General features: G+C 43.3%; 2 protein-coding genes across 3 annotated transcripts in view; one reads left to right on the forward strand and one right to left on the reverse strand.

Annotated features, from left to right (window-relative positions):
* The window catches only part of LOC104008596 (pinopsin), a 29,931-nt gene extending 23,136 nt beyond the window's left edge, over positions 1-6,795 (forward strand). The window contains exons 4-5 of one of the 2 annotated variants that reach the window (XM_087740720.1): positions 3,782-3,986; positions 4,675-6,795. In XM_087740720.1, the coding sequence (XP_087596846.1) occupies positions 3,782-3,986; positions 4,675-4,727 (258 nt within the window). In that variant the 3' untranslated portion in view covers positions 4,728-6,795. Of the gene's footprint in view, positions 1-3,781 lie in introns of both variants that reach the window. The other variant, XM_087740719.1, reaches the window with a different exon arrangement.
* The window catches only part of LOC104023675 (G protein-coupled receptor 35), a 76,727-nt gene extending 53,964 nt beyond the window's left edge, over positions 1-22,763 (reverse strand). The window contains exon 1 of the mRNA XM_087740728.1: positions 22,746-22,763. The gene's annotated coding sequence lies outside the window, so the exon portion shown is untranslated. The remainder of the gene's footprint in view (positions 1-22,745) is intronic.
* Between the last annotated feature and the right edge of the window lie 2,960 nt (positions 22,764-25,723).

Here is a 25,723-nt window from a genome sequence, read left to right on the forward strand (position 1 = left end):
AAACTGCAGCAGCATGACCTGTTGATCGTGGTACCGAGCGAGAGATGGAAGCCTTGAGCTAATTACAGTAACCGGTAACTGCCATCTCAGCCCAAATCCTGTTGCAGAGACATGAAGAAGTCTGGCTGAGTCGCCACTCACCAGCTTGCTCTGCACCTGACCCACTGCCATGGCCAGAGTCTCCACCCTGCAAAGATAACTGTGCAGCACGTCAAACACCTGCAACCCCAGGTAAATCAAGAGAAGCAAAAAAATCACAGGCTGATCTTAATATGTTCATGGGCTGGAAGGATCACTCTATGAAACCACACAGACTGTGCGGAGCAGGTATCTTTTCTGCAGATGCTTTCTTAATTAATCTTTTTACTAAATAGATTGCCTAGAGGCAGCAGGTAGACACAAATTAAACTGGGTTTATCCATGTCAATCACGTCCCTTAAGTTCACCATAAACTTTTACTACTAGGGTTATGTACATGCTTTGTTTTGTATTTTTTTTCTAAACACCACTTGGTTTTCATTGCTCAGTTAGTATTTTAGCAGTGATCAGTGTTCAGGTTTCTCTATTCAGTACAGACCACCAAGGTCAATACTCCGAGTTTCGCTACACTCAAGAGAAAACAGTAGAAGCACCTCAGATCAGAAAATGCTGACACAGGTTGTCTAAATGTTTCACACACACGTGTGAAATCCTTCGTATTAACCACCTGAGCTTTTCTGCTAAGGGTGACAGCTTTGCTCCCTGAACAGAGAAGCTCACTGCTCCTCTGGCTCCCACGCAAGCACAGGGGCTGCACCCAGCTCTGGGCAAGGGACATGCACCAGGCGCCTGCCCAGAGGCTGCTCCGCAAGCAGCAGAGCCACGGAGACACAGGCTCCTGCAGGCTCCTGCAGGCTCGGCCTCACGGCAGTGCCCAGGGAGGGCTCTTTGGTGGATCATAAGATCCTTCATGCTTACTCAGCTGTTTCCTTCCAGTTCTCCCACCTCTGTCCAGCTACCTCTCTTCATAAAGCTAACCTAGAAGAGTGGCATTGCTAATTCCTCTGTTAGATCTGGCTCCAAAACTGGTTCAGAAGTGAGCTGTGTGCAGAGAGGAGGGATGGACAGAGCAGGATGAAGTGAGATTTATTCCTTAGCAAGCCACGCAAAAAAACCAAAAAAAACCCAAAAACCCCAAAAAAACCCAACAAACCAAACAAACCAAAGAACAAACCAACCCCCAAACACACAAGATAATCAGACAAGTTAACCTGTGTTTTCTCAGGTTATATTTCAGCCCAACTCAGTGCTCCCTCCACCTTTCCTCCACCACGCTCTCCATCACATCCATGTTCTCACACAGCCTGCTCTTCCTATCTAACATCGCAGGTCAATGCTTTTCATATCCCTAAATTAAGCTCCACAACTATGGTCACAAGAGGAACTCCCAGGAGCTAGTGTATTTTGTTCCTGCAGCACTCAAAACGCTGGTGTTTATTTATACGTAAATTTTAGATGTCTGACCTTTTTGGCTGCTGGATCATCTAACTGGTCACAGAAATTTTATTCCTGTTTTGAGACAGGGGTTTTCTTGACTCCTGAGTAACTGTCAGCTGCCCTTGGGATAGCAGCTAGCTATGCCGACAAGCACCAGAACGCAGACTAGCCGGGAGCCAGCCCAGCTCTCAGCAAGAGAGGCTCTTGCAGGAAAATCCATCTGCCAGCAGCAATCCAGCACCTGGGGAGTTACAGCCTGTCCAGTAGCGTGAGACCTGCACCAGAATCACCCCCTTGCTCTTACACCCAACCTGGGGTGTTTTTCTCCAGCAGCATCCCTGTTGCCTTTTTGATTTGCAAAATATTCATGGGGCATTTTGCAAACTCAGGGCTGAGAAAGGACCGGGAGAAGCGCTGCACCCATGGGTGCACCCACCCTCTCAGGGACCTGGGGGAGCACACAGGAGTGTCAGGCAGACTTCTGGTGCAAACAGGAGATGCTGGTCATCCAGATAACCATGTTCAACACCAACAGCGTTCCTGATGCTATGGAAACCTATAGGAGATACCTTGGTAACTGATGCAGCTTTCATTTTCCTCTAATTTCATGGTATTTCTAAAACAATTCTATGTCCAGGCTTCGCCCTCTACTTTGGTAAATGTTCAGAAATCTCTAATCAGGCTGGATAAAATCAGAGAACAGGCCAGATAAAATAACATTCCCATTGAGCAAATGCCTCCAGGCAAGGGGTAGGTGAAGGTTAAACAGATAAAAGAGTTAAGCAACTACAGAAAGATGGCTGATAAGAGCCTCATCCACTCACGTGAACTTGACCATGAGGCGAGGGACTGGAAAGGCAAAACCCAGAAAAATAGACAATATTCCCCACAAGTTTTCAAGCTGCTTAATATTTCAGTGCTCAGTGGTGAGAGGCTGATGAAAAAGTGATAATTATTTTTAGTATGAAGAAAGTCTTTAATTCCTAAGAAATTTCAGTTTCTCATTTTAAAAAGGAATTTCAGCTGATGCAAAAATTGTGTGAAACTTTTCAAAAGCCGTTTTTCCCAGCAAGAAAATCTGCCAACAAAAAAGTTGCATCATTTTTTACTTGGCTGCTGATTTGGACTCTTGACCCTAGAGAGATCAGCTATCAGTATTTGGCTCTGCAGTTGTAGGGAGGCCATGCAGACAATCCGTAAGATCTAAGATACGTACTTCTTCTGCTACAGTCAGTTTCCTTAACTTCATGCAACAGACTCCCTCCACTCTCAGATGCACAGTATGCTTTGCCACGCAACTGAAAAAATCCCTTGAATAATGGATATCGAACCAACCCCATCTGAGAGCTTAAACCAAGCACATCACACAACTTTTCATCTTTTCCCTGGTCAAACACAAATCAAACAAGCCAACACCGCTTTCATTGGCAACTCAATTAGCTCAATCCCTACCATGCTTTTAGTAATGGGATATATCAATATCCTGACTGCAGGCTAGCACGAGTGATCCGTCAGTGCTCCCCAAAATCTCCGCGCCGCAGCAGACTGACTGTGTTTGTGTCTGAGCACGCAGTCAGCTTAGTCAGGTAAAAGGCTCCTACAAACCTGAAATCAGGCTGAAAAGCATTTAGTCCTTTGTATTCTCTGTATTGCTACACAGTCAGTAATATTTGTATTAAATAAAAACGCAGGATGACTATTTCAGGCCTGTCTAAAAATTTCATTTCTGGCTCTCTCCCTTCTGTGCTACTTTTTAATCAACAGATAATGAAAATATAAATTGTTCTAAAAAATGAATTTAAAAACCCAGCTGCCCCAAAATAAATACAGCATCCAATCTGCAAGCAGGCAAAATGCCCCACCTGGATTTTAGCACTTTACCTGTCCCCTGTAGTGCTGAAATATTGCAATGGTGCTAACATTGCCTTGTTCATGAAACATTGGCCAAAATGACGTCTTTTATTTTCCTTGGGTTTATTCTTCTTTCATTGATGTGCCCAGTTTCTGTGCCCAGATGAAGGGAAAAGGCAGGCAACTCTTTCCCCCAGCTCCTGCTCCCCGTGACCCCATCCCACCTTAGCTTACAGAGACATTGACCGCAGCACGAGCTTCCACTTAGCACAAGGACATTTTTTTTCTACAAAAAAATTCAACTTCTAATCCAAAATATTATTACATCCATGTTTTTTTCAGGCCGTTCCAGGAACTTAAATGAATATAAAGACCATAAGATAAAGCTTATCTTATAAAAAGTGAAATGAATGAAATTCCTGCTAACTTGCTGTTCTCTACACGCATGTGATAGTTTTACAGGTGCTTTTTGGCGCTTCTGAGATGCAACAAAGCCACCGCGAACTCCAGCAACAAGTCCTCGTCCAGGTCCTGCCATGCGCTGCAGCGAGTGCAGGGCGACAGCGGCCCCGCGGCGGCTGCCTCGGCTGGGCAGCCCTCGGCCGAGAGCCTGGACCCCGCCGGGGACCCGCGCCCGCCCCTGGAAGAAGCCCCAACAGGTAAAAGAGCCGTGCTGGTGGCTCACGGCAGCACCTTACCCAGGCTGCCAGGCTAATGCCATGGGCTGCCGCTCTGTTTGGGGAGTTTGAGTCCAGACGTGAGAGTTTTGCCAAATAACCTCAGTTTGCGGCTTTGTTTCTAATGAAGAATTGCCTATCTGCTTCCTTAGAGGTTGGTTTCAAAAATAAGCCATTTCCCTGTTTCTCAAAGATTCGTCCCTAATCAAATGCTGGGAGTTTTAGAAGAAAACAAAATAAAAACCACAGATGCCTCTAGAAAAAGGTTTAAAAAAATTTTAAAAAAAACATGTTCTAAAGACTCTGCCAAAAAACAACCAAACAAAAAACCCCAAACCCAACAACAACAAAACAGAGATCCAGAGCACCTTGCTGCAGAATAGCTCCAAGAAACAATCTACCTGCGAAGAGGGGAAGCGAACAGGTTATTCTCCAGTAGGAAACTATCAACTTGCAGATGGTCTCTCTCTGGTTTGGATTATATCGTACCTTAAAAGTCTCACTTCACTTTTCAATAGAAACCTGAATAGATTATGAAGAAGTGTAGTTATGAATTAAAGCTCTACTAAAATTTAAAATGCATATATTGGATATGTTTGAAAGTACAGAAATTGCAGCTGAAGCTTGAGAAACCAAGTATTTTAGGGATTTTTTTTTTTTTAATTATTAGCTTATGATGTTATTGCACCAAAGAATAATTTCCTCGTAACACCCAGCGAATGAACAGCTCTCCGAATACGCAGCACTCAGCTGGGTAAAAGCCCTCGCCTCTGGAATTCTGCCAGTTTGTAAACATTAAGAAAAAAGCAAGAATTATTCCAGCTCTTTTTAGAAGTGTGGTTATCTGAGTATTTGTGGAGCCAAAAGGGCCAGGCCAGTCAGTGTGGGCTGTGAGCAGTGCAGCTGCAGTCATTTATACCAGATGAAACCCTGCAGCATTGAGCAGTAGCGGGTACAGCGTATTCGTACCCAGACTAGTGGCAGTGACCCCATCAGGAAAGCTGGTTGGGGGCCTTCTACAGGATCTTCCTCCTGGACCATCTTTGGGAACTGAAGTGACAGATGGTATCTTCTACAAACAGAAAAGCGTTGGAAAGCCTCAGAAGTACAGCTGGAGGAAGAATTAAAAACAAACAAACACAGAACAACCTTCTCCCTCATTAACTCTGAGCACAATCCCAATATTTTGACAATATTTGTCATCCCAAATGGGAAAGAAAATGTGAAATTTTGTGGAGAATTAATTTTCAAATCCCAAACTACACGGAAATGCCATCTTTCAGATGAGCTTCACGCTGAAGTATGTCCACACCACTGCCAAGGTAGCTATCAAAAATTGGTATTGCAGCGCTTTAATAAATTACCTTGCATTAGCCAAGCCAGAACCGGGAAATGCAGAGGTCTGGGTGAAAGAGTAATGTGGGTGAAAAAGTTCATTGGATTTTTTTGATCACTGCATGACTTGGATCCATTTCAACTTGCCCATGTTAGATCTTTCCCTATACATATGTAAGTGTATCACATTCAGGAATAAGCGAATCGCTAAGGACTTCAGCAGAGTCACGAGCTGCAGCTGCCCAGGAGTGAGGATGCAGGAATCTGCCTGTAATTCTTTCCTGGAAGTAAAACCATCAAGCCCCAGATCAGACCATCAGCAACCTTAAAACCAAGTATTGCATTTAAGAGAGCACAGTACTGAGAAACGATTGCCACAAAGCCTTCACAGGATCAGCAGATTCCCCCAGCAGCCCATGCTGAACATCACCAAAGAGCCCCCAAGGACGATGCAAGCCCCTCCATCTCTGCTTCCCCCACTGAGCCTGCCAAATGCACTCAAGTCAATCAAAAGACATTCCTGTTCACAGGTCTTAAACCGTCAATTTTACCACCAAATACTGAAGCCCTTTGCATGCTCTCTCGGAGGCAGAGGGCATCTGCCAGCAGCAGGGCTGGCACAGCACAGCGCTACCACGTCCTTCAGACTGGTTTCCATCTCCATCTCCTCGCCACCATGGAGCACTCTGTGCACATTGCTACAAGAGTCTCTGTTTCAAATAGATATTTTTGATTTTGCACAGGTGGTTATAAGCTGTCTCTTCCTTCCAGGGATGTCGGTTCATTTTTTCCTTGCAATGTTACCAAAAGCCTTCTCATGCTCTCACACATGACTGCACAACCTGCTAGTTCTTTTTTTATTCCTAAGCCACAATTGTAATAATAACCTAAATAACACCAAATATTTTCAAATACAGAAGCTGAACCCATGAAGTGAGGTTTTTACTGAGGCTGTATTGGTGGATGAAATCAAAGCAATGGATACACTTATTGCTAGTGAATACACCACATCGATTATTTATTCCCAAGCACACACTTTTAAAGGGTGCTTTGTTATTTTCAGATTACAAAGCACACCAGAAATTTTTCAGTTCCTCTTTTCCTTTCCTTGATATTGTGTCTAGGTGGATTATTCAATTTTAACATGTATTTCTACATTAGTATTAATTTTGCAACTATGTAACTGGTGATTTTCGTATATGCAAGAATCTGTTCCGTCTTCTTTTAGTATACAAATTTGGCTTTGGTACATGTCTTTGAGGTGTTAAATAGTGTGTGGCTTGTGATACACATTTGTGTTTTCAACACAAATTGTTAGTTTCTGTTCCGTTAACCCTGTAATCTGTGGCAAAAATCACCTGCAACTCTGCTCCAGCAAGAGGCTTGGAACTGCACCAATGCTGTTTAGAAACATGCAGGACGTTGTAGCTATGAATAAAAATATTCTTGTGCTGTACCTAGCCTTATTTCCTATGTGCAAGCAGAACAGTTTGGTCTCTCCATGCTTTCACAGGTAAGCCGTTTTGACAGAGGACTTGAGGCTGAATTTCACAGTAGCAATAGTAGCGGAAACAGCAACTTGAGAAAAGGTATTGCCATGACTCAGCATAATCCAGAAACAATAACCGTAAAAATATTATAGCCCCAAAACGTTTCTAATCCTTCCTAAACATTTGGGAGGCTTCAGTTTTCTTCCAAGACAAGGAGTTTGGCAAAGCTTAGGCAAAAATAAATTCCCATTGCTGGGTGCAATAACAGCAGCAACAACAAAAATCCACTTTCAGAAAAGGATTTTACTTTCTCTGCCTACACTTAGCATTAATTTAGCCTACCATAGAAAAATTATGTTTACCTTTGCAATAGGAGGAGGTAGTGCCACGGATATGGAACGGGTGGCACTGGACACTAGTTAGGGCAGGCAGGTAGGACCCAGGTTAATAGCAGGTCCAAGAGGCTTTTTTTCTGAGAGCTACAGCAAGGTTTTGTTGTGCACACACCCCTTCAGCAGAAAGTGCATTAAGCACATAGCCCAGTGACCATGCAAACTGTTTTTTAAGCATGCTTGCTTTGCCCTTCATGGTTTTCAAGCACCCAAGAAGGGAAGGGCCATGCTGAGCTTTCAACACTGCCAATCAGAGTGGTGTAACTGGTCGACTACCATAGCCTTCACACAATTCCTGATACATAACACCAGAGAGACAGCAGCTGCACTTTATTTATGGTGCCCAATAGTTGCATTTGGGATACTTAAACCAATTTGCTGCATAATACTATCTAGGTGATATCAATTTTATGTTAAAAAAACAAAACAAAAAATCACAACCAAAATAACACAAAACCAAACAAAGAACCCCCCAGATTACAAGTTACACCTCTAAAGTGAGGGGTAAGATTCTTCTCCTTGAAAAGGAGGTACAGCTCCCATTTGTTTCAACAAGTGTACAGCCCTACACTTTCTGATATTTTAGAGCAGCTCATCATTTCACTTCAGCAAGTAAATTTGCTATCTGTAACAGTTGTCATTAAAAGAGCTGATCATTTCATAACAATTTACCAATATTTTTTTCAAAACTAAGCATCGTAGTAGTGTAACAAGCAGTATTGTGGGGTGTTTCACAAGCAGTCAAGCATTCAGCCTTCTCTTGTCTGCTCTTCAGCACCTCCAACATCTGAGAAATAGCTAAATGACTGAAAATTTGCTCCTAGAATTATTTTGCATCCTTTTTTGTGATATGGAAACACTACGTAGCTTTGAAAGTAGGCATTTCACTGCATGCAGAACAAATTCCTAGTAAACCCCTAGGACATCCCAAGAGAGACTTTGCATAGTATTTGGATGTAAATCTAACAATCAAGTTTAGGGCCAAGCTAAACTGATACAAGAGGAAATGAACATCAAATGACTCCAAGTGGCCCCATTTTCTTTAGGGATCTCCCTTCTTAGCATCAGGTGAGAATAACAAAGGATGATTACAGGACATATCTACAGCATAAACACCACGCTCGCAGCATGCACACAAATGAGGCCTGCATTGACCCATGGGACACATTGGATGTCACCCACCAGTGGCATAAACCACGTTGTACTTACTAAAGAAAGAGCTTTTAAATACTCTCTCCTTTAATACCTGGATTGAGTGTTGGCCCCATGTCAGGAAGAAACATGGTGCCTGAGCTAAAGCCTCTTCAGTCAATGGGAATTTTCTCGCCGACTATAAGAGGGCTTGCTTCAGGTCCATAGTCTGAAACTTAATTTTAGGCAAATCAGTTCTCAGTCACCCTCTCCCTCACCTTGAATTAAACATAAATAGCAGCTTAGCTTTAAAAGACCTAGGTCCCATGTTAGAAGCAGAACAAGCAGAAGTCCTTTGGGAGAAGGATGAAGACCTGCAGGAGATGCAGGGAGGTAACTCCCAAGGAAATTTAGTTTTACTGGTCGCATGCGAGAGGGGACAGCCAGCACTCACTCTTGATTTATTCTGCAGAGTTTACGGCAATAAGCAGCAGGCCAGTTTTGGTCAGTGCAGGAATCAGACAGGACAGCACCCAGAAAGGTAGAGAGCTGACATACAAGTTATTTTTACATAGCACAGTGCCAAGGGAGAACTGTATTTAGTGTGATTAACATTTACTTCAGTTGCTATAGTGACTGATTTTATTTGTCTTCTACATGGGATAGATGGCTATTTTCTCCTACAGACCTTAGAGAACATCACCCAAAAAAAGCAGCGCTCTTTGGTCATACAGCTGGCAACTGAAATAACACCCAGCCCCCAGAAAATGTTTCTAAGTTTATTGCTTTTTTCCTATCAAACTATAAGCAAATTCGATAGCAAATGGACAAATTACAGCAGAACAACACCAGCAACTTAACCAGCCCATAAAGGGTTCTGCAGCATTTTTGTGCTGTTTTGGCAACTGGAGCAGGGAGAACATACCAGGTGGCCCCTTTTCTTTTCATGATGTGAAAGCAGAGCCTTGTTTTCAAGACTACTGAACACCAGCAAGTACTGCTGTCAGGGCTAGTCAGACTTGCAGTCCATGGCTGACTTTTGCACAGATCTTTTTTCTGCCCTAAGTTTCCTTGCAGAAGACGTTTTATCATCTTTTCATAGAAGTAGAGAGGAGGCAGCATCAAATGCTCTTGCTCTATCCACAGTGTTTACATGTAATTTTACTTTAAAATACATTACTAGTTTTATGCACTTTGCCAGAAGGCTAGACAGCAACGCACAGGTAAGTGTGAACCCCCTGACTCTTGCATAAAGTGTAAGTTGTCAGTTGTGATTTAAACATAAAAGGAACACATTAGCAACAGCATTAAGGCTGCCGGTGAAATTTGTCACTGAGATGATAGAGACCGAGAGCTTCTCCAGGTCTTTCCACAGGATTTTCCAATTATAAGTGAAGCAGAGAGTGTCTTGTAGATAGTTTTTAATTACAGTGGTGGTTTTAATGTTAATGTACGAAGTATGCTCCTCAGCAGGGAGAAAGGCTATTTCCAGCAGGGAAAAAAGTAAAGATGAGGCAGTTTTAGGCCATCAAAGTCCTTCACTTAAAAGCTGCTTCTGCTTGGGAGAGAAGTGCCACGTTACAGGGGCCCTGGACATGCCTGCTCAGAGGGAAATCAGTCTGAGTCGACTAAGAGGTATGGATTTAAAGTGAATTGGTTAATCTTCATTAAGCTGCTTTAATTCTGAGTAAGTGGTCTTTACTCCACTTTAAGATATAATTAAGCCGAAGTAAATTACAGTAAAGTGAGACTATTTGAAATCCAAGTCCACGTGAGCGTTTAATGCAAGTTAAACAATCCACTCTTAAAAAGTTAATTCTGATCAACTTTCCTGAATATCCTCACGTAGCCAAAAGTCCTCCAAAGAGCAAACACTGGATTGTCAACAGAGTCAGTCCCTGCCCTGCTAATGCCTGGATCTGGCCCTGAGCATCCACTGCAAAATGCACCCCAGCTCCAGATATGTCAAGGGCCGTCGAAGGGCATGTATCCACCACAGATCTCTGCTCTTGCCACCTCTTTCCCATGCCTCCCATGAGGTGAACACCACTGTATTTATTTGGTTTTGTTATTCAACAGAAGCTGCAGGGCAGCGCCAACAAAGTGCCTGGAAGGGGGACTGCTGCCAGCAGAGAGGGCTGGGCTGGGTGGGGGAAGCGCTCGCCCCCACAGCTCTGCACCGGCTCGGGTACTGTGTACCGCACCAGAGACACACCGACATCGGCACATGGGTGGGAAGAGAGCCCCTGCCACAGGGCTGGCCTCCCCCAGCCACTAGAGATGCTCCAGACCTCAAAAGCCTCTATGAGGCACCACCACAAATTTGTTGATGGCTTCTGTACAAGACAGCGTGACCCAGCTGCACGCCTACAGTACCCTAAGCCACAGCTATAATCAGAGATGAAAATGAAGCTAAAGATCTTAACAAGCACAAAGGATGCCTGTTGCTACATCCTAACGGCAGCACGTTTGCCACGTCACATTTTATTGTGCTAAAAGATGAGACTTCTCATTGCTTTCAGTCCCACAGCAGCCAGCATTACACATGATAACCATGTTTTCATCAAATAAAACGAAGCCTACTGCTCACGCCTAATGAACCCTTGCAAAATAACTCCCAGGTACAAGATTTAGAAGCCTGGAGTGCTTTTGAAGGCAAAGACGTTGAAAAAAGCTTCACTGATGAGGGTTCATTCAAGTTTCACACTTATGATCTAAATGTAGTAAAAATGCACTAAGTGCCAGCCACAAACAGTTCTAGCAGCAGTCGCTGTGATCCAAGAAGAAAAACATCCTTTCAAAGGAGACACAGGAGGAATGAATACAGAGGGTCCTACTTCACTTGCTCTAAATTATCAGCTGACGCAGTTACACAGCCCAAACTGGATGAACAACGGGGCAAGAATTTCAGTATCTATTACAAGAAAGATGTAAAATAAAAGATAGAAGAGGATTAAAGTCAAAGTACACACAATCTCATTTCATTATAAGAACTGGAAATAGATTTATACGAGCATTATATGACCAATTACCTGCCTTTGCTTTGGGGAGCTGCCTGGGTTTGGTAGTTCATTCACATCAAACTGGAGTGACTCCTACACAGAGGAAAAAGATCCTATCTTGCACATCTACATAACCCAAATACAGTCGGTAACTTGAGGCATTCCTGCATAATGCCTTCTATAATGACCTTATAGAGAGGACTGTCTGTTTCTTTATATTTATTTCTGCCCATCGATTTTTATTCACCACACAGAGGTGTTTGCTTCCAGTATGAAACCTCTGCATGTGCGCTACCAAGCAGAAAAGGGATTTAACTCTCACCCTTAAGCTCCAAAACCTCAGATCCAGCCATGCTGCAAGATTTTCAGCATAACAGAAACCAGGGAGGAAACAACTGTGTACCAAGTAAATCAAGTATGAAAACTGACTTCTCCAAAATAAGTTGGTTTTGGTCTGTGAGGATGTATGTGGCCTCTTCCTAACTTTTTAGAAGCATGCCAGATGGAGATGATCTTCACTCGGGAAATAACCCAGTAGCCTAGATTTAAAAAGGTACATATTTTGGGGTACTGGAGGTTTTTGGTATCTCTGACCCCAGTCCCACGCACATACATAGCTTCACTTGAAGGCTTTTGAGTAGTTCCCTCAGCATCCGTATGGTCAGTCTGAGTTAAGAAGCTGCATTAAGTCTGTGCAGGATCCAGCCTGTTTAGTGAGCTTACTTTTGAGTATAAAAAATTAAAGACTTGGGCTCCTGGCCAGTGTTCCCGGGTGAAGTTCTCAGGCCTGCTCTACAGAAGAAGTCCCTCTGGGCCTTTGATGAGCCAACCAGTCTATAAATAGTCCATGAGAAACATCTTAAAGTTTAAAATTAGCATGAAAGACACGGAGATCTCAGATATCTCATCAGAAAGTTTCACAATCTTTTTCCATGGTAAGACCTATAATAACCTCTCCACAGCCGCTCCCTGCAGAGCCCTTCTGTCAGCTGAGGGTCTCCACCCCTGGCAGCGCCTGCCATAGCACAGACACCAACCGCACTGTGCTTGGGATAAAATAAGATGCCAAACTCCGTTGCAGACATGATGTGTCGAGGTCCAAGTGACCCCTTTGTGCATGATACAGGGAATAATGGGTACTCTCTAGTCACATCGGAGTCTTCCATTGCAAAAACCTCCAACATCAGTCATGATTTTAATCTTCAAAGGGCTATCTTACAACTGAAATACAAATGAGGTAGAGCAAAACAGAAAAGAAAAAGCCAAGTTAGCTCACTTATAAATTTGGTAACTAACAAAAATGTTCCTTTCAATCCAAAAGTAGAAAATGTCTTGTAACAACAGGTTTATTTTTAGTATAAATAAAGATGAGAGTTTTAGTTTTTTCAAAATTGAGGTTTGAGTTATTCCTCCCAATAGGATGATCATGTCTTATAAGAAGCTTTTATAACTTACTATATAAGCCCATTTGTTCACGAGCTGGTAAAATCATCCCCAGTACTATTTAATTCTTTTGGGCTGCTGTTAAAGCTGTGTCCAAACACCCCAGGAGGCAGTTAGGAAGCAGCTTTATTAAACTTTAAACTGCTGCAGACTCTTACAGCAGGATTTCAGACACCCATGAAAACCTATCCCAGGCTCAAAAGTAGGAAGGGGAAAAAAAAAATCTTGCAGCATTTCTCCTTTGAGAACAAGGGCTTAGCTGTTTGTCACACCTCAAAATAAGCTGTGCTTGAGGGAAAACTAATGGTGGCTGTAGGCAACTGTCTATGGACTACCAACAAAAGCACTGAAAAAAAAGTGTCAGGCAGGTTAAATTTCATCAACACTTATTTGGAGCTTGGTGACAATACAGTGATGTCTGCTGAAGGACTCCATTTCCACTACCTTTGTTAACAATCATCTCAGGAACAACTGAAGTAGCGCTCTACTGCTACTAAAGAGGCTCCCTGGATTTTAACAAGCGTTTGATTAACTGCTATAACAAAAGCTGTTGCTTTCCTTCAACCCGTTAAGAACCACGCTCTAAAAATAAGAGGAACTGCGGTGTTAAGCAATTACAAGGCAAAGCCACTCTACTTGCCAGAGTCAACTGCAGTAAACTCAGATAAAACCTGTTTAATCCAAACACGGGAACACATTCAGTTATAAATACCAGAATAAACCCATAAGGTTAATCTACTACATAACATCTTAATGGCAAATATCACCTCATCTGATCGACACTTAGTGAAGCAGAAAATAGGAAGGATTTGTTTATTAAGGCTTATCCTAAAACTTACTATTGGGTTTAGGCTTTGAACATGAAAGGAAGATGCCTACCAGACTGCCCCACACTTGCCTGGTTTCCAGAGAGACCCCACTCATTCTGAGTGGAGTTGGACTTCTCCACCAAATGTGCTCAGATTTGGTCTTAGGTACAGTATTAAAAGCCCTGCACTTGACTTGCCACGTTCCTCAAGAGCAGCAAGGCATTCAGTAACACTGTTTTTGTCTGGAGGCAGACTTCTCTAACAACTCCAGAAAAAGGCAGGAGAAACCCTATAGTGAGCCATCACCACATAAGACATGCCTATAGGAAGTTTCTTCTTAATTCCTGTTTACCAGGCATTGCTGTTCTCCCTGAAGCAAAAGGGAATAAAAAGGCCCGGAATAAAATTATCCAGGTCTTTTGCCTAAATAGATCAACATTTACCTAAATGGATTGCCTAAAAAAAAGGACTTTCCATTAAAAAAACCCCCGACACACTAGTAAATCAATAAGATTTATAAGACAGGCTTTTCAGTGCCAAAATATCTGTCGCTGAGTCTGTAACTGCTAATGAAACCAGGAGCACTGGCTCCTGGTTTGGTGTCACGAACCAGCTCAGCAACATCAACGATTCACTGCTCCTGGAGAGGGGCACTTGCCCCTCACTCCATCGCTGGCCAAGACCCTGCACCACGGTACTGTGCCGCACACACCTGCCTGATGCAGACATCTGTATCGAGGCTGTTCATCACTGTACAAATTTCCGAACCCCTCTCAGCGGGAAATGCCCTTATCTACTGAACTTTCCATCTGATACCAAACTAGAGGAGAGGTTTACCCCCATGCTGCATCAGAAAGTTGCTCATTAACCTGGAAGGTCGTAGACATGTCTGACAAACAGGGATCTGCATTTCCAAGAAAAGAGAGGGGATGTTTATTTTAGTTGTACTTCTCCGAATTCACTGCCAGATAAGAATGCAGTAATTAAGACATGGGGGATAGAAGAAATGCATCTAGACCTGCTGGAACAGATCAGAAGAGTGAAGCAGTTACAGAAACTAACACACTCTGCAAGGCTGTGCTTCTCTTGAATGGGTGCAACCAGATGAAGGGACCTAAACCACTCAATTAGGAGTTCAGGTCTGACCCATCTGTCAAGGCAGAGGTTTATTTACAGAGTAACTGAGATCCAGGCAAGCAACACTACAGCTTCCTAAACACTCAGCTTTTAATGAGCAGCTCCCCTCCCTAGGTCAGACGTCAGTTCTGTCTTTGGGCGATGTGCAACCACACTATGGGATCATCCTCGCTGCAGTTCAAGTGACCCCCAAGGCATTTTAGCTTATGTCTTTTCACTGATAAGCCCAACTGCACAGCAGGTTCATGTGCTGATGCCCTTCAGATACTGACTTACTGACTCATGAGATTTCTCTGCATTGGCAGACAACCCCAAAGCAAATGCCATTTCCCCATGTTTCAGGCATATGATTTCCCTGCAAGCTTCTTCAGGACAACCACCTCCATTGCTCCAACAGGTATTCATGCCAGTCAGTCCAAGGTTTGGGCTACAGACGCTGCAGATTTCATCATGGTGAAAACAACTAAAGCTTTTTAGCCTTCATTTTTTTTCACCAATATCTTTTAAGAACATTTTTAGCAGCATTTTCTATGTTGAATAACATAAATAGGTAAGTATTTGCATTTTTCATAACCAGGAAAGAGCAATCTCCAGCTACCCAGATAACAAGCCATTTCTTTTGCAAGTTTGTGGTTGATCTGTAAATCAGAGCACTAGATGCCTTCAGCAATCTGTATCTTCTCCCAAATAGGTTAACGAAGTGCTTGCAGAGAGAAAGCTGAGGCCAATTTGAAACCTGGCATCCCAGGAGTCAGGAGGGAAGGCAAGGGGGAGAAGACACACAGGCACCAAACCCCTGGGGAGTTCCCCCGCACCCTGGGGGTTTGTCCCACTTCCACACTGCAAAGCTCCTTGGGGTAAATCAGTCATTGCACTTCCCCCAATTGCCTTCCCAAACATCCAGCATGTTTCAATAAATATACCTCTCACAAAGTCGTACCCCAAAGATACACCATGGACATGTTACTTCCTCCCTTCAGCAAATTTCAGTCCAAGACTGGTGTGTTTCTCGTTACTGCTCATAGCAGGAAGGAGCAATACTGGATAAATTAATTTGTAATTGGAAAAGTGACTCAGAGATGAACAGAGGCATTGAGTCCTGGGAGGATAAGCATTAATAACTTTGGCTTCCAGGAGGAAAGTATGTTAGAAAATTATAATTAGGGGAAAAAAAAAAAAAGTGCAAGAGGGGCAGATCCACGTGCACGTATTTAAATGGCTGAGATGAATACTAAAATGGCGTAATTTTCTCCCAATTTATTAAAAATAGACAGGAACATGAGACTCCTGACCCTGTACACGGGTGTATCTCCCATATACTTGTAGCAAGGAAGAGGGGAAACCCCTGCCCTGAGAGCCCCCTCGCAGTGGGGACCGCTGCCCCAGAGGCAGCGGGGAGAAGGGGCCAGGGGGGCTGGGGGGCAGCGCCTTCCCACCTGCACCCCCCTTCTCAAGCAGCAGCCCACAAGAGAACGCAGAGGAACCCATGGTGTGTTATTCCTTCCCACCTCCCATGGTCCAGCTCATCTGCCATTGCAACACCACCCCTTGGCTGTACATCAAGGTATTCAGGGATGCAATCATTTCAGTATTTGAACTAGAACTCATAAACTAGGGATAGGCAAATTCCTCGAACTAATACAACTGCCATTCTGAGCTGATGCTAAATTTCTTCAGAAGAGAAAACCATCAGGTTCCAGGTTTTTCAAGGCTCTCAAACATTCCAAGTAACCCTTCATTTTAAATATTTGATTCCTTAGCTTTGCAATGAGAAAGTTGCAACTGTGAAACTTTTTGTAATACATACCAGAGGCTGTTTTCCTTTAAAAATATATTTTAAAATACTATTTTTCTCTGTGGGAAGTATCTACTTCTGGTTGTGTGTGTGTGGAGGCTGTGGTTTTAATCCATTCGATATATCTACTCCATTGCTTTGGCATGCTTTTCTTCAGCTAGATATCAAAAAGCATCAAATGAACAATCTTGAGAGAGAAACTGAGAAACAGCTGTGTTAACAGACATTAGAAAGGTAGTTTTAGACTACACTAGCAACTTTAATTACTTCAAATACTACAAAACTAACAGACAAACCATCTTCAAAGTGGCAGTGAAAGCACCAGCCAACATAGGAGAACCTGAAAGGACTGGAAACACTGATGCTGGGAACTCAATTAAGGCAGGCAAAATTCGTTAAATAGTAGGGGAATGAAACTCATTTTCATTAGCACATCTTTTAGTTTTTCACACATCTTTAGTGTGAAAATTCCCACTGATTATACCTGCTCACATTTTAAGCACGTGCATACATTTCCAGTACCCAAATTCCAACCTGTGCTCCATCCTCATAATGAAATACTGAATACGTGTACGAGAAAAGCACCTGGAGACTTCCATCCTATCCCAAAAGACAAGAAAGGGAGGCTACACATGGCAAGAATAGAAATTCTTATGCATTGACAACACACTGCCATAAAATACAGAGCATCTCAGTCCATGACAGCCCTCCAGCTTGTGAGCCTGAATGTAGCAGCTAGGCACTTATCCGTTACCAAGACAGATTAATGACCTTTACGAGACTTCAAAATTAAGATATAAATATGCACCAGAATAAGAAGTATCACAAGTATAATACAGAAGTGCAATTTGGCCACATATTGCACTATTGTAGGAAAACTTGAGCTGCAGGAAGCACATACGATAGCAAAGCCCTTCAGACCCCCAAAAGTTATACCCAGAGGCAGGAATGCCCCTCACTGCCATTCTTGCTTAAAACACTACTGCTGCACTGTGCAGCTTTTTGCTTGTTCCCCTTGTGCAAGCGTATGTGTGTGTATATATCTCGCTCTATATCGTACAGCAATAAAAGCCAGCAGAGTCCCAACGGTACAAGAACAGACTTCTTAAATTACACTGAATGTCATAAATCTGGTTCAGTGAGAAGCAACCCAGCACACTGGCACAAAACCGCTTCTTGCAGTCTCCTCGTGGAGCGGTGGGTCCTCACATCAATAACACAAGGGGAATTGCTCCAGTTTCTGCACCAGGCAAGGGCTTATTCAGGTTTGCAAATGGAAACAGCTTCTGTAGCACTACACAATTTCTGATGCGTGCCTGCGTATTTGGTCCAGTAAAAGGCCTTTAAAATATTAATACTGCAGCAAAACCACACTGACTTAGGACCCTCATGACTGCCAACTGGGACTCAGAGTGCCAAGCTATGAAGCTGTATGTGAAGTACTTTGCCCGTTAGATATATGGCTGATAAGATGGGGTTGTTTTTCTTTTTTGTTTGTTTTTTTTAAATATACATAAAATTTCCTGAAACTTATTTCACAGCTCTTCCCATTCTCATTGAATATGCCATTTCCCAGTTACTTTTCCTGATGCTTGTTAAGTTTTTTGTTACTGTTTGACAAATGAACAAGCACTGCCCTCGGTGAAGTAAACACCTTCTGACTTCAAAGGAAAATCTGTTTTTAAGGGCTGTGTTCTGGGAAACTGCTGTAGTTGGCTCTGCCAGATCACTGTCTTCATGCCTCACAGCAAAAGGTACATTAGCAAATAAATATAGAGCAAATTTTTAACTTGAAGGAAGTTAAGCAATTGGTGGTGGGGGACTCTCCAGAGCACACTTTGAGCAAGCCAACTCGAAACAACTCCTGATGGGTCTCTCTTGTGCACAGGGTCAGACCAGTTTCACTGACTCTGTGCTTCCACAAGCGTCGCGATTCTCAACCTTGTATTGAGAAGTCCCTGCAGCCTCAGCTCTCCTAGGAAGCAAAATATAAAGTGTTTCTCATTTTTGCTCATCCAGAGAAGAGCTTTGAAATGCAACTTCATCACAACCAAAAACCTCAAGCAAGAAGGTACTTGGGCATTCCCAGCTGCTTTGGGGAGTTTGGAGTGATTAAGCTAATGATGCAGTATGGGGCTTTTGTAACAAAACACTTGGCATAGACAGCTGTATTCATCTCCGTATTGTTTGTACCAGAGATGCAAAAAATCTGCCCTCGCATAAAGTTTTCTTATACTGAAAGCAGCGTGCATATGCTCCTACGTGCTTTTGTTGTACACGACCAATACCTCCTTCTCAGTACTTGAAGACCCATTTACAGTTGTATCCCTCTCCCCACCCTTTAAAGATCTTCTCACTGCATTACAACTTCAGCTTCATCTGCTTCAGCAAACCATGATGCTGACCTTTCCTGGACCCACTTTTAGAACTTTTCTGTATATATTTATTGTTTTTTCTCTGAGCAACTCCCTTGTGACCACTCACTCACAGTTACAGCTGAGCACAGCGAGGAATTTAAGACCTCGGCTAACAGAGCGATATGCTGGCAAATTACACTTTGCTAAAACAAAGCGTGACTTCAGGTGATGGTATCAGCTCAGCTGCTGTTAATTTGTGTATCAGCTTTTCCAAAGCTGCTTTGTCACTTATGCTGGAAGATTACTGAATAAAGCATCCACATAATGCTGAGACTACAGAAATATCAAATGCAGATCTACAGAAACCATCTGCTCACAACGTAGGATGGATAGCGATTGATGACGGGATTAAACCACTACATACACACAGGTTTCATAAAGGAAAAACAGACCCGCAGCATTCACCATCTCTTTCCAACTCCTCTGAGACCTTCCAGAGCAGGGAAAGGTGTGGCGGGGTGAAACAGCCCCTCGGCAGTGCAGGAATCCCTGGGTGCCTGCTGTGAAACACAGCGTGGCCGTTCACACTCGTAGGGTGACAGGGGTCAGTCAGAAAGGGGGGGAGCAGGGGAAAACACAAGCTTAGTTCTAATATTAATAGCTATAGAAGAGAACTGAAAATTGAATTGAACTTAAAGCTGTTTCCTGTATTGCCCATCTTATGGGAAACAGCAATGAAAATAGCTGATTTTTTTGACATGCCAGTTCCTTGTTCACACATACCACCAAGGCTACTAATTTGCTTTTTTTTCCCACTGCAGTAAAAAAGTACATTCTCTGCCACATATAACAGTGCAGTATTATAGCACCATCATTAAGTTTCATTATTAAATAAAAGACCAAAATTAAAACAATGAGTAAATGAGAATTCCACTGGTTTGGGTGCATACAGGCAGGAGGACGTCAGGAGGCAAGGGACTGGCGTGCGGAGCTGGATGAAACTTTCACCATGAAACCCAGAGCACCACACCCGCACCAAAGCCCAGCTTCCCACTGCAGGTGTCCTTACATACCCCAGACCCACCCACATTCACTCATTCTGCCCTTGTTTGCTTTATATATCTTGAGATATGAGACCTGGAGAGACTTCCTTCCTTGTAGGACACACCTAGGGAGGACACGGTTTTATTGGTCTGGCACAGAGGGCCTGGTTTTGAGTTTCATATTCCTGAGAACAGAAACCCAGAGGTTGGCATTGCTGTAATATGGGTTGCATGGAGCACCCACCCACCCAGCCAACCCCACCCAACACCAGTGTCCCAGCAGAACTTGGGTAGGGTCAACAAGAAGTCAATCCAACAATGACAATGACTGCGTAGGCTTCATTTATGAATACAAACCCATTTTGTGGCTTTTTGTTGGCATCTCTCACCAGCACCTGCAGTCAGATCTCTACATGCAAAGCAGCTGCTCCCAGCTACAGCTGTGTCACATCCACTTGGTGGCAGAACCAAAATGGTTCAGACCAAGAGGCACTGTGTCTACCCCCTGGGCCACAGGGACAGCTCAGACCTGGACGCAAGCTGAATATGGAGGCTCAGAGGCGATGGATCATCTTGTGTCAGGTGAACTCAAACACAGCTCAAGCTCTCTCAAAGACAGCTCAAACTTCAAAGCTTATTGAGCAAGACTATGGAAGTCTTGAAATCACTGGGCAGAAAAGGCGCTCCACACACCTGGCATCTCTAGAGCCACTGTAGACCTGCACAGCTGGAGAGCAGCTGAACACACAGACCTGCTGCCAGGATACACGACTTATCCACAGGATTACCTCAGGCCATTCAACAGCAAGAATGTCAAATCTCTATTGCATTGCCTGAGTCGCTCACCGATCTTCATATGCAAACAATGCCTAGAATTTGAAGTAGGAAAAATAAGGTAAGTATAGTGGTCTCTTATCTTTATTTATGCAATTTAGAACATTTACTCAATCATTAAAAATAAGAAAAGCGTTTTTCTAAACTACCGGTCACAATTAGCCTGGTCAGGCTCAAATTATCTGCCACTACAGTCCTACTTTAACAAGATTAAGTTGCTTCTTGTTAAAACTGCTTTGAATATCTCAGTCCTAACAAATAAATAAGTTTTCTTCATCATTTTCCTTAATTTCTTTTGCTTGAGTCCCAATTCACAGAGCCCATACAAACACCATTGAACTGGCAGCTGGGACGAGACAACACCTTTGAAGTCAGCTAGAAAACTCCATTCCCCTAACAACAAAGTGCTTTGCAGTTTGTCCTAGACACAGGACGTCCAGCTTTAACTGCTTGCTCAAGTCTTCTTCCTAAATTCAAGTGCAAATGCCCCCTCACACACATTTTTCTTAAGAAACTTTGGCATACCAACTCTCTTCTTAAGAACTCTTTGGTATACCAAGAGAGAATCAAATAGGATAACATCCATGAAGATACCCGAGGAAAACCAGGCAACTGAGAGGGGAAAGAGATTCTCAGTTCGTTAAAATGATTTACAGCTTCCTTGAAGGCAGGATACTTCACTGATTTATCCCAGTTAAAGATCTGGCTCCATTTTTGAGAAGTATTTTAAGCGGTAATGCAGCTATTCAGCATTTATGAATAGGTGTGGAACGCTCAGCTGAGCAGGAAAAAGCTAAGTTCCTCCTCCATATGCTTGTTAAGATTAGTGTTTATGCAACACTTCAGATAGCGTAAATAACACTGATTTTGTAAAATATAAACCACATGTTGAGCGTGCAATTCAGTTTTCCTATTTTTATGCTGCTGGATGTACCTAAAACTGGCTTTTAATGAAATACAGCCTACTTTCACACACATTAGTGATTTTATTCTCTTTTGGGAATGGAAATAAGCGCTGCAAATGCTAGTATCATTTTCACCATGCAGGGCCCTGCATTTCTTTTTAGTCTTTCAGTTTTAGAGAAGGACTCAGATATCCACATCTTGACAGGTTAGAGACCTGAAGTGGCCTAGGGCACTTCAGGGTCACCAGAGCAGTACAAAGGTAAGCACTTTTGGAGGGCTCTGTTTGAATTACTAAGGCTTGGCATGGGTGATAACACACACCGGAGAGCTTTTCTGGAGCAGAATTAGCGAAAGCTTGGCTGATTTAATCACCTTGTTACAAGGACCCTCCTTCCAAGGTTCTCCTGCACCGATACAATGGGACACGTGGAAGGATTAATACCACTACTGACCACTTTTGTGTCCCCTGTGCTGAAGGGGGTAGAAGCTCATCCCTCCGTTTGCCCTGATGCCACACGGCAGGCACAGCCACGGAGAGGACTGCCAGTAGAGCAGAGCTAACATGCCCTCCATCCTACTTCGGTGCTCCTATTCACAAGGGAAGTGTCATCTTCCCTTTCATGTGCTGATAGCCATGACCCCACGAATCCTCTCAAATCCCCCCTCTCAGAGAGGACATGGAGATAACTTCTGCTATGTTTATAAAGTGACCAACCCAAACGGAGATTTTGAAAGCTCCTGTTGGTCTGGTACAGCAAACTACTTTCCACTCCAGGGGCTTCACAAAGCCACATGAGGTTTTAGAATTCCTTGAAACTGTAAACTACACATCCCCACGCTAAAATTGTAACTTTTTCTGACACGCAGAACAGCCATTGGCATCTACTGAAAAGGGGTCTGTCACAGGTTTGAAACGGCTTCGGCGCACGGAAGTGCCTCGCTACTGTTTTTTGTGAAGGACGCCAGAGCCAGGCAGGAAAAGCACTGCAAGATATCTGCATGAATGGAAACAAAGACATTCCAATTTGGTTTTGTTCCCAGAAGCACAGCTTTCAATGCACACTGACCTTCAAAACCAGCAGCACGCTCAGAGCTGGCCTGGAGACAGCAAGCCAAGTTCACTGCGTTTTGGGAAGTATCCGTTCCTGTTTAAGGAGGCCTAGTTTCTGCCAGAAGTTACTCGCAACAAACCAAACCACTTTCAGTCGACTCCCTCTGCTCCTCCCCTTCTCTGGCTTTCAGACGGTTACTTGGAACAAATTGCACTAGACGCGCGCTTTTCCAAAGCATTTCTAAGGTCGTTTTTTCCCTGTTCACCTTCATTCTTCCTTTGCAAACACCCGTGTATCTTCCCAAAACATAACTTGAACAGAGGATTTTTTTTTTTTTTCAGATACTCATTGCTTAAATTTTCTCCCCAAATTAGTTTTGTTCGTTGTACGTGGAACACAAATTAATGGTAGAGTGCTAAGCTTCAAGTCTGACCTGGCTGTCAAAAGATCCAATTGATAGGAAATTCTCCCTTTATCACTCATGAAGTTACGAGATAAGTTTAGGCAAGTGAACAGATACAAAGTCATACAAAACGTGGAGACACAAACATCCTATTGCATCACCTCACCCCCTACCAGGCGTGGGTAGGAGTGTTGGTTCTCCCACTGGACACACACTGCTTGCAGGCAGATGAAGGCCTGCCGGTACACACACTCAGAAGAGCAAATAGGTGAACGAACGACAAGCACATGGGTTTCAGAGCTCTCCCTGTCAGAGCGGTTGGACTATGGCCTGAGATCCCACCTGAACGCAGAGCTGACATCCTGGAGGATGAAGTAGCAGCAGGGGCCACTTATCTATAGAGGGAAGGCATTTTACAGGACTTGGATGAAAGACAGAGTGTGAGAGCTGGCCCCTACAAGGGCTCCTTCCTTTTTCAGCAAGATAGCGTGAGGGCGCTGTGTTTCCAATCCTCTAGCACAATTCCCCACAAGAAGCCCTCCATACCCAACTCTAGAACAGCAGACAAGTTGTGCATGACACGAGCTGTGCGTTACCAACTCCAGGAGACACCGGATCTCCCTCTGTTGTGTTATCGGGATGACCAGGCACATTCTTGTACATTGAACCAGTTTTCCATACCTTTCACAAGACAAGGCTACTAAGCAGGTCATTGAGTTTAGTTCAAAAAGAGAAGCTATTTGCTTACAGAGCAGAGAGGGCCACTTACCAGCTTTCCTTCATCTGCATTTTAAAAACAAGCACATCCTCTTTTTTGCAAGTTCTGTCTTCAAAACAGAGTCCTGATCTGTAGCTCCTTCTCACCTGGAGTGAGGCACAAAGCCAGATGGGTCACAGTTTGTTCCCAGCATTTCCCAGTCAGCTCACTAGCTCTAGCTGAACAGGGTGACTGCAGGCAGCTCCCTTCTCAGGACACCAGGCAATATGTCCACACCCTCACCAGCTCTTTCCCACTTTCATCTCCCCTATAAATGTACCAGGGCATTTCTGTCCCTGTGATATATTGTTTCTGGAGCGTTTGCTAGGATCTAAGATATATATGGCCATGCACACAAATTATCTGTTCTTCTTGGGGAGCTGAGGAAGGGTGTGTTGACTCAGGTGCATACAATCTGAATTTCTGGGACTTTTCTCCCTTTTTTTTCCTTGTTAGTTAAAGCAAAACAAAACAAAAACACCCCACAGGCAGTTTTGTCAGCCCAGACAATGAAAGCTCTCCTTCAAGACAAGGAAGTCCAGTGTTCCTCTACCGGTAACATACTGTCGTTGTTTTTACACTGCCCAAATATTTCCTCGTCCACCCATGAGCCCCTGACAGCTGCATTTACCTCCTCTGGGCTCTCATCTTACCACATAACCCACACCCATGCCCCTGGCTCTCTAGTACACCTAAAGGCAAAGAGGAAGAAATAGTTTCCAGCTGGAGTGTCAGATTAAGACCAATCTTTGCTCCGTATTGTGTGTTAATCCATTTAAGACTAGACTCTTTTGTAAGATAGGTATATTTACAGTGTGGAGAAAAAAAATCCTTTCACTTCCTTTAACATCATGAATCAGTTTCTACTGCCTTGTCTAAATAAATCATAATATTTGATCATCACAAGTCTTATCAAAGGTTGTGATTTCCTCCAGAAACTGTCTCTGGTTTTGGAATTCTAGGTCTTTAAAGATATTTTTTAAATCTGGATCAGCTAGGTTTTCAAAAGGGCAAGCAAGGACCAATATGCTCTCCCAAGAGCCCACACTTACAAATAAGGTATCTTGATAGTTTATTGACTGATCCACTGTCATACTAAAATATACTTTTTCCCAATTAATCAGCACAGCTGCAGAAACAGGTGGAATACCGGATAGTACAAAGTTTAAACTTGAAATCAAGACAATTCAGGGGTGATGTCTTTCTGAAATTAAGCTAGAGTTCCCATCACCTTCCAGTATTTCCCTTTCATTCCTTTTCCTTTCCCCTTCCCTTTCAGTACGTCAAAGACTGTAGCGTCTGTGAGTGCTATAGATTAGTTTACACTGCAGGGAGGAGTTAAGAAGTTGCAGCTAGGGAAAAGTATTTCTAAGCAATATTCAGAAACAGAAATAACACCACAATCAAGAGGAGAGATCTTTCCTACATCAAAAACTGAAAGAATCCCTTCATTCTCCTCCTCCCCAGACTTGCTGACCTTCCCCCACACCCTTCCCATATCATTATGGAGCATCTTTCCCAGTACTTAGCCCTTCAGTGGCTAACTGACAATGGCAGTGTTGCTGTCTTCCCGCTTTCCACATGGATAGAAAGCTGTTCACATTCTGGAAATGGTTAGAGACTGCAGGAGGGATACGGCTTTTGTTACAGTCTAGCTATTACTGTCTACTAACTTAAACTTGGCTCTTCTAAATACCAGACTTGTCATCACTTGCAATTTATATTACATTTGGATCTATGCAACCAAAAAAAAATAAAAAAAAGGAAGGTTAACACTGGCCTATTTTAAGCTCTCTCACAATTCCTGTAAAACTCTGTTTAGATTGTAAATGA

The sequence above is a fragment of the Nipponia nippon genome, unplaced genomic scaffold, assembly GCF_047370975.1.
Source record: "Nipponia nippon isolate SJK-2023a ecotype South Korea unplaced genomic scaffold, ASM4737097v1 scaffold_7, whole genome shotgun sequence".
NCBI classification, from domain to species: domain Eukaryota; kingdom Metazoa; phylum Chordata; class Aves; order Pelecaniformes; family Threskiornithidae; genus Nipponia; species Nipponia nippon.